General features: G+C 51.2%; 1 protein-coding gene across 3 annotated transcripts in view; it reads right to left on the reverse strand.

Moving 5' to 3' along the window:
• The window catches only part of RNF38 (ring finger protein 38), a 441,940-nt gene that overhangs the window by 5,714 nt on the left and 420,781 nt on the right, over nt 1-15,445 (reverse strand). For 2 of the 3 annotated variants that reach the window (XM_075315731.1, XM_075315749.1), the window contains 3 exons: nt 14,835-14,941; nt 6,918-7,008; nt 6,589-6,710 (listed from right to left, as the gene is read on the reverse strand). In XM_075315731.1, the coding sequence (XP_075171846.1) occupies nt 6,589-6,710; nt 6,918-7,008; nt 14,835-14,941 (320 nt within the window). The remainder of the gene's footprint in view (nt 1-6,588; nt 6,711-6,917; nt 7,009-14,834; nt 14,942-15,445) is intronic. The other variant, XM_075315739.1, reaches the window with a different exon arrangement.

Raw genomic sequence — 15,445 nt, forward strand, 5'->3', positions numbered from 1 at the left:
ATTGGAAAGATTTGCTAAAATTTTTAATTATTACACTTACTACATAATGAGATGGGATCTTAGAGATGGGAATAACCCTTTAACAAAAGAAACCATCTCCGTAAAATTCATGGAAGTACATTGGTATACCAGTAAAATGATAACATTCATTGGTAAAGCGGGCATCAAAAAGTGAAGTTATTTGCTGTATTCAGAAATATGGATACAAAAGAGGGTGGTCCCCTGCTCTGGGCGTACTGAGTGGAGAACGACTACAACAAAAATAAATGAAAAGAAGGGAATTTTGTTTACTTACCGTAAATTCCTTTTCTTCTAGCTCCTATTGGGAGACCCAGACAATTGGGTGTATAGCTTCTGCCTCCGGAGGCCACACAAAGTATTACACTTTAAAAAGTGTAACCCCTCCCCTCTGTCTATACACCCTCCCGTGGATCACGGGCTCCTCAGTTTTGGTGCAAAAGCAGGAAGGAGAAGACTTATGAATTGGTCTAGGGTAAATTCAATCCGAAGGATGTTCGGAGAACTGAACCATGAACCAAAAGAACAATTCAACATGAACAACATGTGTACACAAAAGAACAACCAGCCCGAAGGGCACAGGGGCGGGTGCTGGGTCTCCCAATAGGAGCTAGAAGAAAAGGAATTTACGGTAAGTAAACAAAATTCCCTTGTTTGTCGCTCCATTGGGAGACCCAGAAAATTGGGACGTCCAAGAGCAGTCCCTGGGTGGGTAAAAGAATACCTCAATAAAAAGAGCCGAAACGGCCCTCCTCTTACAGGTGGGCAACCGCCGCCTGAAGGACTCGCCTAATTAGACTGGCGTCTGCCGAAGCATAGGTATGCACTTGATAGTGTTTCGTGAAAGTGTGCAGACTAGACCACGTCGCTGCCTGACACACCTGCTGAGCCGTAGCCCGGTGCCGCAATGCCCAGGACGCACCCACGGCTCTGGTAGAATGGGCTTTCAGCCCTGAAGGAAGCGGAAGGCCAGAAGAACGGTAGGCTTCGAGAATCGGTTCCTTGATCCACCGAGCCAAGGTTGACTTGGAAGCCTGCGAACCCTTACGCTGGCCAGCGACAAGGACAAAGAGCGCATCTGAACGACGCAGGGGCGCCGTGCAAGACACGTAGAGCCGGAGTGCTCTCACCAGATCCAAAGAGTGCAAATCCTTTTCACATTGGTGAATTGGATTAGGGCAGAATGAAGGCAAGGAGATATCCTGATTGAGATGAAAAGGAGATACCACCTTAGGGAGAAATTCCGGAACCGGACGCAGAACCACCTTATCCTGGTGAAACACCAGGAAGTGGGGCTTTGCATGACAGCGCTGCAAGCTCAGACACTCTCCGGAGTGATGTAACTGCCACTAGAAAGGCCACCTTTTGCGAAAGACGTGATAAAGAGACATCCCGCAGCGGCTCGAAAGGTGGTTTCTGAAGAGCCGTTAGCACCCTGTTAAGATCCCAGGGTTCCAGCAGACGCTTGTAAGGTGGGACTATGTGGCAAACTCCCTGCAGGAACGTGCGGACCTGCGGAAGGCTGGCTAGACGCTTTTGAAAAAATACGGAGAGCGCCGATACTTGGCCCTTGAGAGAGCAGAGTGACAAACCCTTGTCCATTCCGGATTGGAGGAATGAAAGAAAAGTGGGTAAGGCAAACGGCCATGGGGGAAAACCGTTATCAGAGCACCAGAATAAGAAGATTTGCTAAGACCTGTAATAGATCTTGGCGGACGTTGGCTTCCTGGCCTGTCTCATAGTGGCAATGACATCCTGAGATAACCCTGAAGACGCTAAGAGCCAGGACTCAATGGCCACACAGTCAGGTTGAGGGCCACAGAATTCAGATGGAAAAATGGCCCTTGTGACAGCAAGTCTGGGCGGTCTGGAAGCGCCCACGGCTGACCCACCGTGAGATGCCACAGATCCGGGTACCACGACCACCTCGGCCAGTCTGGAGCGACGAGAATGGCGCGACGGCAGTCGGACCTGATCTTGCGTAACACTCTGGGCAGCATCGCCAGAGGAGGAAACACATAAGGCAGTCGAAACTGCGACCAGCCCTGAACTAACGCGTCCGCCGCCAGAGCTCTGTGATCCTCAGACCGTGCCATGAATGCCGGGACTTTGTTGTTGTGCCGTGACGCCATGAGATCGACGTCCGGCGTTCCCCAGCGGCGACAGATCTCTCGAAACACTTCTGGGTGCAGAGACCATTCCCCCGCATCCATGCCCTGACGACTGAGAAAATCTGCTTCCCAGTTTTCTACGCCCGGGATGTGAACTGCGGAGATGGTGGAGGCTGTGGCTTCCACCCACTGCAGAATCCGCCGGACTTCCTGGAAGGCTTGAAGACTGCGAGTGCCGCCTTGGTGGTTGATGTATGCGACGGCAGTGGCGTTGTTCGACTGGATACGGATCTGCCTGCCCTCCAGCCACCGATGAAAAGCCAATAGGGCTAGATACACTGCCCTTATCTCCAGAACATTGATCTGAAGGGAAGACTCTATCGGAGTCCAGGTTCCCTGAGCCCTGTGGTGGAGAAAAACCGCTCCCCACCCTGACAGGCTCGCGTCCGTGGTGACCACAGCCCAGGTTGGGGGTAGGAAGGATTTTCCCTGCGATAGAGAATTGGGAAGGAGGCACCACTGAAGTGACATCTTGGTTGCAAGGGAAAGAGAGACGTTCCTGTCGAGGGAAGCCGACCTCCTGTCCCATTTGCGGAGAATGTCCCATTGGAGCGGCCGTAGATGGAATTGCGCGAATGGCACTGCCTCCATTGCTGCCACCATCTTCCCCAGGAAGTGCATGAGGCGCCTTAAGGGGTGTGACTGACTCCGAAGAAGTAATTGCACCCCTGCCTGCAGAGAAAGCTGTTTGTCCCGCGGTAGCTTGACTACCGCTGAGTGAGTATGAAACTCCATCCCGAGGTAAGTCAGTGATTGGGTCGGTGTCAACTTGGATTTCGGGAAGTTGAGGATCCACCCGAACTGCTGGAGAGTCGTCAGAGCGACGGTAAGGCTGTGTTGACACGCCACCCGAGAAGGGGCCCTGACTAGGAGATCGTCTAGGTAGGGAATCACAGAGTGGCCCCGAGAGTGTAGGACCGCCACGACGGATGCCATGACTTTGGTGAAAACCCGTGGGGCTGTCGCCAGGCCGAAAGGCAATGCCACGAACTGAAGGTGTTCGTCCCCGATGGCGAAACGCAAGAAGCGTTGATGTTCGGGTGCGATCGGCACGTGGAGATAAGCATCTTTGATGTCGATCGATGCTAGGAAGTCTCCTTGTGACATCGAGGCGATGACCGAGCGGAGAGATTCCATCCGAAACCGTCTGGTTCTCACGTGTCTGTTGAGCAGCTTGAGGTCCAGAACGGGACGGAATGATCCGTCCTTTTTTGGCACCACGAACAAGTTGGAGTAAAAGCCGCGACCACGTTCCTGAAGGGGAACGGGGGTCACAACGCCCTCTGTCTTCAGAGCGTCCACTGCCTGAAAAAGTGCGTCGGCCTGACCGGGGGGCGGAGAGGTTCTGAAGAAACGAGCCGCAGGACGGGAGCTGAACTCTATCCTGTAACCGTGAGACAGAATGTCTCTCACCCATCGGTCTTGAACATGTGGCCACCAGGCGTCGCCAAAGCGGGAGAGCCTGCCACCGACCGAGGATGCGGTTAGGGGATGCCGAGAGTCATGAGGAGGCCGCCTTGGAGGCAGTGCCTCCTGCGGCCTTTTGGGGGCGTGACTTGGACCGCCACGCATAGGAGTTCCTCTGGCCTTTCTCCTGCCTGCTGGACCAAGAGGATTGGGGCTTGGCGGAGGGACGAAAGGACCGAAACCTCGATTGTATTTTCCGTTGCTGAGGTCTCTTTGGTTTGGACTGGGGTAAGGAGGAGTCCTTTCCCTTGGATTCCTTAATAATCTCATCCAATCGTTCGCCAAACAAGCGTTCGCCAGAAAACGGCAAACCGGTTAAGAACCTCTTGGAGGCAGAGTCTGCCTTCCATTCGCGCAGCCACATGGCCCTGCGGACTGCCACAGAGTTAGCGGATGCCACAGTTGTACGGCTAGCAGAGTCTAGGACTGCGTTCATGGCGTAGGAAGAAAAAGCTGACGCTTGAGAAGTCAAAGACGTAACTTGCGGAGCAGAATTACGTGTGACAGCATTAATCTCAGCCAGACAAGCTGAGATAGCTTGGAGTGCCCACACGGCTGCAAAGGCCGGGGCAAAAGACGCGCCCGTGGCCTCATAGATGGACTTCACCAGGAGCTCTATCTGCCTGTCAGTGGCATCCTTTAGCGATGAGCCATCTGCAACCGATACCACAGATCTAGCCGCCAATCTAGAGACTGGAGGATCCACCTTGGGACATTGAGCCCAACCCTTAACGACTTCAGAGGGGAAGGGGTAACGCGTGTCAGTGAGGCGCTTAGTAAAGCGCTTGTCCGGAACCGCTCTGGGCTTCTGGACAGCGTCTCTGAAGTTAGAGTGATCGAAGAACGCACTACGTGTACGTTTGGGGAACCGAAACTGGTGTTTCTCCTGCTGAGACGCCGACTCCTCCACAGTAGGAGGCGGGGGGAGAGAGATCCAACACCTGGTTGATGGACGAGATAAGATCATTCACTAATGCGTCCCCCTCAGGTGTATCAAGGTTAAGGGCGACGTCAGGGTCAGAACCCTGAGCTGCGACGTCCGCCAGAGAGTCCTTAAGCTGGGAACCCGAGCAGCGTGAAGAAGTCGGGGAAGATTCCCAGCGAGCCCGCTTAGCCTGTCTAGGACTGTGGTCCTGGCAGGAGTCCTCCGCGTGGGACCTAGGGCCCAACCTGGGAGCGCGCTGCGGCTCGGACCGAGAGGGGCCTGGAGGCGACGATCCAACAGGGGCCGGGGCCTGTGTAAGGACCGGTCTGGACTGCAAAGCTTCTAGCAGCTTGGCAGACCATTTGTCCATAGACTGAGCCATGGATTGTGAAAGTGACTCAGAGTTTTTCAGCAAAAGAGGCGAACTCTGTCCCTGCCGCCTGGACAGGGGGAGCAGGGGGGTCTACATGAGCCGAGGGGCCCACTAGTGACCGAGGCTCCGGCTGAGCAAGTGAAACAGGGGTCGAGCATTGCTCACAGTGAGGGTAGGTGGAACCCGCAGGTAACATAGCCCCACAAGAGGTACAGGCCGCAAAAAAACCCTGTGCCTTAACAGCTTTGCTCCTTGTGGACGACATGCTGTTGTCTCCTAGGAGAATGATCACTGAGGGTATATGGGCAAAAAAGGGTATACAGCCCGACCGAACAGAAATATATATATAAATACGTATCTATTCCGGCACCCTAGGGGGGGACCAGCACCGGGTGACCGGTGTGGCTTACCGACCACTAACAAGCGGAGTGTGTGCCTCCAGATTCCCAGCCTTAGGTCCCCCGGAGCTGCAGAGCTGTTCCTGAGAATCCTCCACCGACAGAATGCCCAAAAAATGGCTGCCGGAGCTCTCAGGGGAGGAGTGGAGCCGTGGGCGGCGCCAGGAAAGTGCGGGAATCTGGGGTCCCCACAGTAATCAGTGAGGGGGGAGGAAACATGCAGGATGCTCCAGCCCTCACATCCGACGTCAGGTCGGCAGTCCCGCCCTTACCCCTGACAGGCAGGCCCGGGGGCGGGATTTATGCGGCTAGGCCGTGATGAAGCCGGGGACTAAATTTGAGACCGCGCCCGACAAGCAGGCACGGTCGGCGCGGAAGTCCGCCGGTCTTCTCAATTCAGCAGCTGCCGCAGCGTCCGGGAAGAAGGTGCGCTCCTGCACAGTCCCCAATGGGGACACAGAGTACCTTAGAGTTGCAGGGCCCGGTCCCTGAGGTTGAATAGACTCCGGTCCGGCAGATTCCCACAGGGGCTGCGGAGGGAGCACGGTCCCAGCAAATGGATGACCGTTCAGGATCCCACTTCTCCCAGAGCCGCTAAGGGATGGTGAAGGAGACGGTATGAGGCTCCGGCCTTTGTACCCGCAATGGGTACTTCAACCTTAACAACACCGCCGACGTAGTGGGGTGAGAAGGGAACATGCCGGGGGCCCCGTGGGGGCCCTCTTTTCTTCCAACCGACATAACTAATATGAGAATGCATGAGTGGATGTGTGCCTCCTTCCACACAAAGCATAAAACTGAGGAGCCCGTGATCCACGGGAGGGTGTATAGGCAGAGGGGAGGGGTTACACTTTTTAAAGTGTAATACTTTGTGTGGCTTCCGGAGGCAGAAGCTATACACCCAATTGTCTGGGTCTCCCAAAGGAGCGACAAAGAAAATTAAATAAAAATGCTACTTTGCTCTAGTGGACATTTGTGTATTGCATGCAGCACTATTCACCTGATTGTCAACAGAAGCTTTCCCCACTAAAAATATCTGTCTGGTATAAAAGGAATTGTTTCCTTACTAGGTGTTTGTGTACGACTCTGAAAAAGCATTAGTGTCATTTTGGCCGACCGTCATCTCATGGCTGCGACCAGCTATGGACAAGTTTGAATTAATGGAAGCCACGGCTACATAAACTTAATAGGTCATGCACCGATCAGACATAAGCTGTGGTTTGTAATTAAACTTACAAGGTCTGCTCCGATTGGTGGTTGTTTGGGTTAAATCTATACGACGGAAGCTGTTCTATATCTGCTTTTGTTAATCCTCGTGGTTTAGCTTCTCCCAGTCTTTCAGCAAGATTTAGCAATGCCTGTAATGGAAAGTAGATAAGTGAATAAATAATTATTGGTACTTCATTAAGGGGTAAAAGAGGACAAATTATGGAATACAAGTCGAAGGTTTATACTAATCGAAAGAAGTAAAGATGCTTAGCAATTAACAGTTTCTGAAAGCAGGGGTTTCTCAGGTTTTTATTTTTTTGTAAATAGCAAAAATAAAAATATGTCTGAATACATACACCAACCTCATAGTTTTCCACCTCTCCATCTTCTACATCCAACTCGAAGCTAAAGGCTGGTCCCACAGTAGGAGGCACTGGAAGCATTGATCTAAAAGAGAAAACAAATAACTACCATAAATAAAATGCTCATTTGTAAAAATAAAACCGTGAATATACACTTGCGCCTCTAGGACACACCAGATAGGGTTGGCGGAACAGAAAAAAATCTTAAGTCAGTGAGAGGCACACCTGTTTATTGTGCACTTAAACATGCATCAGATTGCTGCATAAAGAGAACATATTTGGCTAATTTCCTTGTAAATAAAAAATGATCTATACAAATAAAATTAGTATAAGAGCAGAGATGTCCAAACAAATTGAAATCTTGAAATCATAGACTTGCCATGAAACAGCAGGTAGCATACAGCGTATACACGTGCGATGAAGCAGCCAAAGAGCCCCAATCGGTGACGTCCCTGGTGAGAGAAGGCGCTGAGCGTGTGACGTCACACAAACACTTCCGACACATAAGTACGGCTCTCCTTTGCCGCTGTACTTTTGACTGACGTCACATGCTCAGTGCAGCCTTTTGCCTTGCTTCTGTCACCAGTTAGAAACTCTCCCATTTAACAGTCAGAATTAGCTCCTGAAGATTTCTCCATTAACCCTTTTTGCAGATAGCAATGGAAGCTATAAAAGACAAACTGCAGTTTGGTTTTTTTAATGAAACACAATTACATATTTTTTTTCATTACAAAACACTTGCATTTAATAAAAGAAAAAAATTGTCACCAAAGGTGGACACCCTTTAAGCTAAAACATACACTTTGTGCAGACTTATTAGGCAAATGAGTATTTTGATCACATGATACTTTTTATACATGTTGTCCTACTCCAAGCTGTATAGGCTTGAGAGCCAACTACCAATTAAGTAAATCAGGTGATGTGCATCTCTATAATCAGGAGGGGTGTGGTGTAATGTCATCAACACCCTATATAAGGTGTGCTTAATTATTAGACAACTTCCTTTCCTTTAGCAAAATGGGTCAGAAGAGAGATTTGATAGGCTCTGAAAAGTCCAAAATTGTGAGATGTCTTGCAGAGGGATGCAGCAGTCTTGAAATTGTTAAACTTTTGAAGCATGATCCCCGAACAATCAAGCATTTCATGGCAATTAGCCAACAGGGTCACAAGAAGCGTGTTGGGCAAAAAAGGCGCAAAATAACTGCCCATGAATTGAGGAAAATCAAGCGTGAAGCTGCCAAGATGCCATTTGCCACCAGTTTGGCCATATTTCAGAGCTGCAACGTTACTGAAGTATCAAAAAGCACAAGGTGTGCCATACTCAGGGACATGGCTAAAGTAAGGAAGGCTGAAAAACAACCACCTTTAAACAAGAAACATAAGATAAAACGTCAAGACTGGGCCAAGAAATATCTTAAGACTGATTTTTCAAAGGTATTATGGACTGATGAAATGAGAGTGACTCTTGATGAACCAGATGGATGGGCCAGAGGCTGGATCAGTAAAGGGCAGAGAGCTCCACTCCGACTCAGACGCCAGCAAGGTGGAGGTGGGGTACTGGTATGGGCTGGTATCATCAAAGATGAACTTGTGGGAGCTTTTCGGGTTGAGGATGGAGTGAAGCTCTACTCCCAAGACCTACTGCCAGTTTCTAGAAGACAACTTCTTCAAGCAGTGGTACAGGAAGAAGTTCGCACCATTGAAGAAAAAAGGGAATTTTGTTTACTTACCGTAAATTCCTTTTCTTCTAGCTCCTATTGGGAGACCCAGACAATTGGGTGTATAGCTTCTGCCTCCGGAGGCCACACAAAGTATTACACTTTAAAAAGTGTAACCCCTCCCCTCTGGCTATACACCCTCCCGTGCATCACGGGCTCCTCAGTTTTGGTGCAAAAGCAGGAAGGAGGAAACTTATAAATTGGTCTAAGGTAAATTCAATCCAAAGGATGTTCGGAGAACTGAAAACCATGAACCAAAAGAACAATTCAACATGAACAACATATGTACACAAAAGAACAAACAGCCCGAAGGGAACAGGGGCGGGTGCTGGGTCTCCCAATAGGAGCTAGAAGAAAAGGAATTTACGGTAAGTAAACAAAATTCCCTTCTTTGTCGCTCCATTGGGAGACCCAGACAATTGGGACGTCCAAAAGCAGTCCCTGGGTGGGTAAAAGAATACCTCGATAAAAAGAGCCGAAAACGACCCCCTCTTACAGGTGGGCAACCGCCGCCTGAAGGACTCGCCTACCTAGACTGGCGTCTGCCGAAGCATAGGTATGCACCTGATAGTGTTTCGTGAAAGTGTGCAGACTAGACCAGGTAGCTGCATGACACACCTGCTGAGCCGTAGCCCGGTGCCGCAATGCCCAGGACGCACCCACGGCTCTGGTAGAATGGGCTTTCAGCCCCAAAGGAAGCGGAAGCCCAGAAGAACGGTAGGCTTCAAGAATCGGTTCCTTGATCCACCGAGCCAAGGTTGACTTGGAAGCCTGCGCACCCTTACGCTGGCCAGCGACAAGGACAAAGAGCGCATCTGAACGGCGCAGGGGCGCCGTGCGAGACACGTAGAGCCGGAGTGCTCTCACCAGATCTAACGAGTGCAAATCCTTTTCACATTGGTGAACTGGATGAGGGCAAAATTAAGGTAAGGAGATATCCTGATTGAGATGAAAGGGGGATACCACCTTAGGGAGAAATTCCGGGACCGGACGCAGAACCACCTTATCCTGGTGAAAAACCAGGAAGGGGGCTTTGCATGACAGCGCTGCCAGCTCCGACACTCTACGGAGCGATGTAACTGCCACTAGAAATGCCACCTTCTGCGAAAGACGTGATAAAGAGACATCCCGCAGCGGCTCGAAAGGTGGTTTCTGAAGAGCCGTTAGCACCCTGTTAAGATCCCAGGGTTCCAGCGGACGCTTGTAAGGTGGGACTATGTGGCAAACTCCTTGCAGGAACGTGCGGACCTGCGGAAGCCTGGCTAGACGCTTTTGAAAAAATACGGATAGCGCCGATACTTGTCCCTTGAGAGAGCCGAGAGACAAACCCTTGTCCATTCCGGATTGAAGGAATGAAAGAAAAGTGGGTAAGGCAAAGGGCCAGGGGGTAAAACACTTATCAGAGCACCAGGATAAGAAGATCCTCCAAGACCTGTGATAGATCTTGGCGGACGTTGGTTTCCTGGCCTGTCTCATAGTGGCAATGACATCTTGAGATAACCCTGAGGACGCTAGGAGCCAGGACTCAATGGCCACACAGTCAGGTTGAGGGCCGCAGAATTCAGATGGAAAAACGGCCCTTGAGACAGTAAGTCTGGGCGGTCTGGGAGCGCCCACGGTTGACCCACCGTGAGGTGCCACAGATCCGGGTACCACGACCGCCTCGGCCAATCTGGGGCGACGAGAATGGCGCGACGACAGTCGGACCTGATTTTGCGCAGCACTCTGGGCAGCATCGCCAGAGGAGGAAATACATAGGGCAGTCGAAACTACGACCAATCCTGAACTAATGCGTCCGCCGCCAGAGCTCTGTGATCTTGAGACCGGGCCATGAATGCCGGGACCTTGTTGTTGTGCCGTGACGCCATGAGATCGACGTCCGGCGTTCCCCAGCGGCGACAGATCTCTCGAAACACGTCTGGGTGCAGAGACCATTCCCCCACGTCCATGCCCTGTCGGCTGAGAAAATCTGCTTCCCAGTTTTGTACGCCCGGGATGTGAACTGCGGAGATGGTGGAAGCTGTGGCTTCCACCCACTGCAGAATTCGTCGGACTTCCTGGAAGGCTTTACGACTGCGAGTGCCGCCTTGGTGGTTGATGTATGCGACGGCAGTGGCGTTGTCCGACTGGATCCGGATCTGCCTGCCCTCCAGCCACCGATGAAAGGCCAATAGGGCTAGATACACTGCCCTTATCTCCAGAATATTGATCTGAAGGGATGACTATCGGAGTCCAGGTTCCCTGAGCCCTGTGGTGGAGAAAAACCGCCCCCCACCCTGAAAAGCTCGCGTCCGTCGTGACCACAGCCCAGGTGGGGGGTAGGAAGGATTTTCCCTGCGATAGAGAGTTGGGAAGGAGCCACCACTGAAGTGATGTCTTGGTTGCAAGGGAAAGAGAGACGTTCCAGTCGAGTGAAGTCGACCTCCTGTCCCATTTGCGGAGAATGTCCCACTGGAGTGGCCGCAGATGGAATTGCGCGAAGGGCACTGCCTCCATCGCTGCCACCATCTTCCCCAGGAAGTGCATGAGGCGCCTCAAGGGGTGTGACTGACCCCGAAGAAGAGATTGCACCCCTGCCTGCAGCGAAAGCCGTTTGTCCAGCGGTAGCATGACTACTGCTGACTGAGTATGAAACTCCATCCCAAGGTACGTCAGTGATTGGGTCGGTGTCAACTTGGATTTTGGGAAGTTGATGATCCACCCGAACTGCTGGAGAGTCGCCAGAGCGACGGAAAGGCTGTTTTGACACGCCATCTGAGAGGGTGCCCTGACCAGAAGATCGTCTAAGTAGGGAATCACCGAGTGGCCCTGAGAGTGTAGGACCGCCACAACAGATGCCATGACCTTGGTGAAGACCCGTGGGGCTGTCGCCAGGCCGAAAGGCAATGCCACGAACTGAAGGTGTTCGTCCCCGATGGCGAAACGCAAAAAGCGTTGATGTTCGGGTGCGATCGGCACATGGAGATAAGCATCCTTGATGTCGATCGATGCTAGGAAGTCTCCTTGTGACATCGAAGCGATGACAGAGCGGAGAGATTCCATCCGAAACAGTCTGGTGCTCACATGTCTGTTGAGCAGTTTGAGGTCCAGGACGGGACGGAATGAACCGTCCTTCTTTGGCACCACGAACAAGTTGGAGTAAAAGCCGCGACCATGTTCCTGGAGGGGAACAGGGATCACAACTCCTTCTGTCTTCAGAGCGTTCACCGCCTGAAAAAGTGCATCGGCTCGCTCGGGGGGCGGAGATGTTCTGAAGAAACGAGTCGGGGGACGAGAGCTGAACTCTATCCTGTAACCGTGAGACAGAATGTCTCTCACCCATCGGTCTTGAACATGTGGCCACCAGGCGTCGCAAAAGCGGGAGAGCCTGCCACCGACCGAGGATGCGGTTCGGGGAAGCCGAGAGTCATGAGGAGGCCGCCTTGGAAGCAGTGCCTCCTGCGGCCTTTTGGGGGCGTGACTTGGACCGCCACGCATAGGAGTTCCTCTGGCCTTTCTCCGGCCTGCTGGACGAAGAGGATTGGGGCTTGGCGGAGGGACGAAAGGACCGAAACCTCGATTGTATTTTCCGTTGCTGAGGTCTCTTTGGTTTGGACTGGGGTAAGGAGGAGTCCTTTCCCTTGGATTCCTTAATAATCTCATCCAAATCGTTCACCAAACAAGTGGTCGCCAGCAAACGGCAAACCGGTTAAGAACCTCTTGGAAGCAGAGTCTGCCTTCCATTCGCGCAGCCACATGGCCCTGCGGACTGCCACAGAGTTAGCAAATGCCACCGCTGTACGGCTAGCAGAGTCTAAAACTGCGTTCATGGCGTAGGAAGAAAAAGCTGACGCCTGAGAAGTCAAAGACGCAACCTGCGGAGCAGAATTACGTGTGACCGCATTAATCTCAGCCAGACAAGCTGAGATAGCTTGTAGTGCCCACACGGCTGCAAAGGCCGGGGCAAAAGACGCGCCCGTGGCTTCATAGATGGATTTCACCAGGAGCTCTATCTGCCTGTCAGTGGCATCCTTTAGCGATGAGCCATCTGCAACCGATACTACAGATCTAGCCGCCAATCTAGAGACTGGGGGATCCACCTTGGGACATTGAGCCCAACCCTTGACAACGTCGGAGGGGAAGGGGTAACGTGTGTCAGTAAGGCGCTTAGTAAAGCGCTTCTCCGGAACCGCTCTGGGCTTCTGGACAGCATCTCTGAAGTTAGAGTGATCGAAAAACGCACTCCGTGTTCGTTTAGGGAACCGAAACTGGTGTTTCTCCTGCTGAGAAGTCGACTCCTCTACAGGTGGCGGCGGGGGAGAGAGATCTAACACCTGGTTGATGGACGAGATAAGGTCATTTACTATGGCGTCCCCTTCAGGTGTATCAAGATTGAGAGCAACGTCAGTGTCAGAGCCCTGAGCTGCGACGTCCGCCTCGTCCTCCAGAGAGTCCTCACGCTGGGAACCCGAGCAGCGTGAAGAAGTCGGGGAAGATTCCCAGCGGGCCCGCTTAGCCGGTCTGGGACTGTGGTCCGGGCCGGAGTCCTCCACGTGAGACCTAGGGCCCCCCTGGGAACGTGCTGCGGCGCGGACAGAGAGGGGCCTGGAGGAGAAGATCCAACAGGGCCCGGGGCTTGTGTAAGGACCGGTCTGGACTGCAAAGCTTCAAGCAGCTTGGCAGACCATTTGTCCATAGACTGAGCCATGGATTGTGAAAGTGACTCAGAGTTTTTCAGCAAAAACTGCAAACTCTGTCCCTGCCGCCTGGACAGGGGGAGCAAGGGGTTCTACCTGAGCCGAAGGGCCCACTAGTGACCGAGGCTCGGGTTGAGGAAGCACAACAGGGGTTGAGCATTGCTCACAGTGAGGGTAGGTGGAACCCGCAGGTAACTTAGCCGCACAAGAGGTACAGGTCCGCGGTCGGCGCGGAAGTCCGCCGGCCGTCACAAATAAGCAGCTGCTGCAGCGTCCGGGATGAAGGCGCTCCATGCACATCCCCCATGGGGATACAGAGTACCTTAGTGATGCAGGGCCCGGTCCCTGAGGATAAATAAACTCCTGTCCGACAGATTCCCACAGGGGCTGCGGAGGGAGCACGGTCCCAGTGAATGGATGACCGGTCAGGATCTCACTTCTCCCAGAGCCGCTAAGGGATGGTGAAGGAGACGGCATGAGGCTCCGGCCTTTGTACCCGCAATGGGTATCTCAACCTTAACAGCACCGCCGACTTAGTGGGGTGAGAAGGGAACATGCCGGGGGCCCCGTGGGGGCCCACTTTTCTTCCAACCGATTAACTAATCTGAGAATGCATGAGTGGATGTGTGCCTCCTTCCACACAAAGCATAAAACTGAGGAGCCCGTGATGCACGGGAGGGTGTATAGGCAGAGGGGAGGGGTTACACTTTTTAAAGTGTAATACTTTGTGTGGCCTCCGGAGGCAGAAGCTATACACCCAATTGTCTGGGTCTCCCAATGGAGCGACAAAGAAAACATGATTTTCATGCAGGACAATGCTCCATCACATGCATCCAACTACTCCACAGCGTGGCTGGCTAGTAAAGGTCAAAAAGATGAAAAAAATAATGACATGGCCCCCTTGTTGACCTGATCTGAACCCCATAGAGAACCTGTGGTCCCTCATAAAATGTGAGACCTACAGGGAGGGAAAACAGTACACCTCTCGGAACAGTGTCTGGGAGGCTGTGGTGGCTGCTGCACGCAATGTTGATCGTAAACAGATCAAGCAACTAACAGAATCTATGGATGGTAGGCTGTTGAGTGTCATCAGAAAAGAAAAGTGGCTATATTGGTCACTACTTTTTTTTGGGTTTTGTTTTTGCATGTCAGAAATGTTTATTTCTAAATTTTGTACAGTTATATTGGTTTACCTGGTGAAAATAAACAAGTGAGATGTGAATATATTTGTTTTTTATTAAATTGCCTAATAATTCTGCACAGTAATAGTTACCTATACAAAACAGATATCCTCCTAAAATAGCCAAATCTAAAAAAAAAAAAACACTCCAACTTCCAAAAATATTAAGCTTTGATATTTATGAGTCTTTTGGGTTGACTGAGAACATAGTTGTTGATCAATAATAAAAAAAATTCTTCTAAAATACAACTTGCCTAATAATTCTGCACATGGTGTATTTTAAAAACGTTATAAAAGCAAATGTATCTTTTCATGTTGTGGTACATGAAATACTTACAGAACATAAGGTAAAAGGCTTGGATGGTAAGGTGGTGGTGGTATTGGCTGTTGTGATCGATATCTGCTACGACCAGTTAGTCTTCGAGGCATAAATGGAGGATATGGCTGAAAACATGAAAATTAAATATAGAAATTATATATTACTATGAAGCATAACTGGAAATAAAGTCCTTTCACGTTCACTCAGTATCTTTCCATGCTTGTAAATTATGCTATTATTGCTCATGTAGTATCAGAAATGTGCCCGCTTGCTCCATGAGTCTGAAGTTGAGAGATTACAGTCCATATTACTCATTGCGGTGTTTGTACATATATGATTAATTGCCTTCCCAATACAAGTGGAGCAAACATGTACTACAAAAAGAATGGGGGATAGTGTACAGTTAAGCTTTGGCTAAACAAGACCTTTGTAGTCAACTGCTGCAGTATGGAGAGGTACACTAAGCTGTATGCATACTTTTGGACTACAGCTGTCACTTCGAAGCCTGTACAGTCCCCGACTTATGACCATACAACTTCTCTCTGCTGTGGCAGCTCCAGCCTCTTCATTATAGACCATGACTTCCAGCTGCGTCCAGGTTGGAGCCCATGGAGTGTCATTAGGTTGCG

Source organism: Anomaloglossus baeobatrachus, chromosome 1 (assembly GCF_048569485.1).
Source record: "Anomaloglossus baeobatrachus isolate aAnoBae1 chromosome 1, aAnoBae1.hap1, whole genome shotgun sequence".
NCBI lineage: Eukaryota > Metazoa > Chordata > Amphibia > Anura > Aromobatidae > Anomaloglossus > Anomaloglossus baeobatrachus.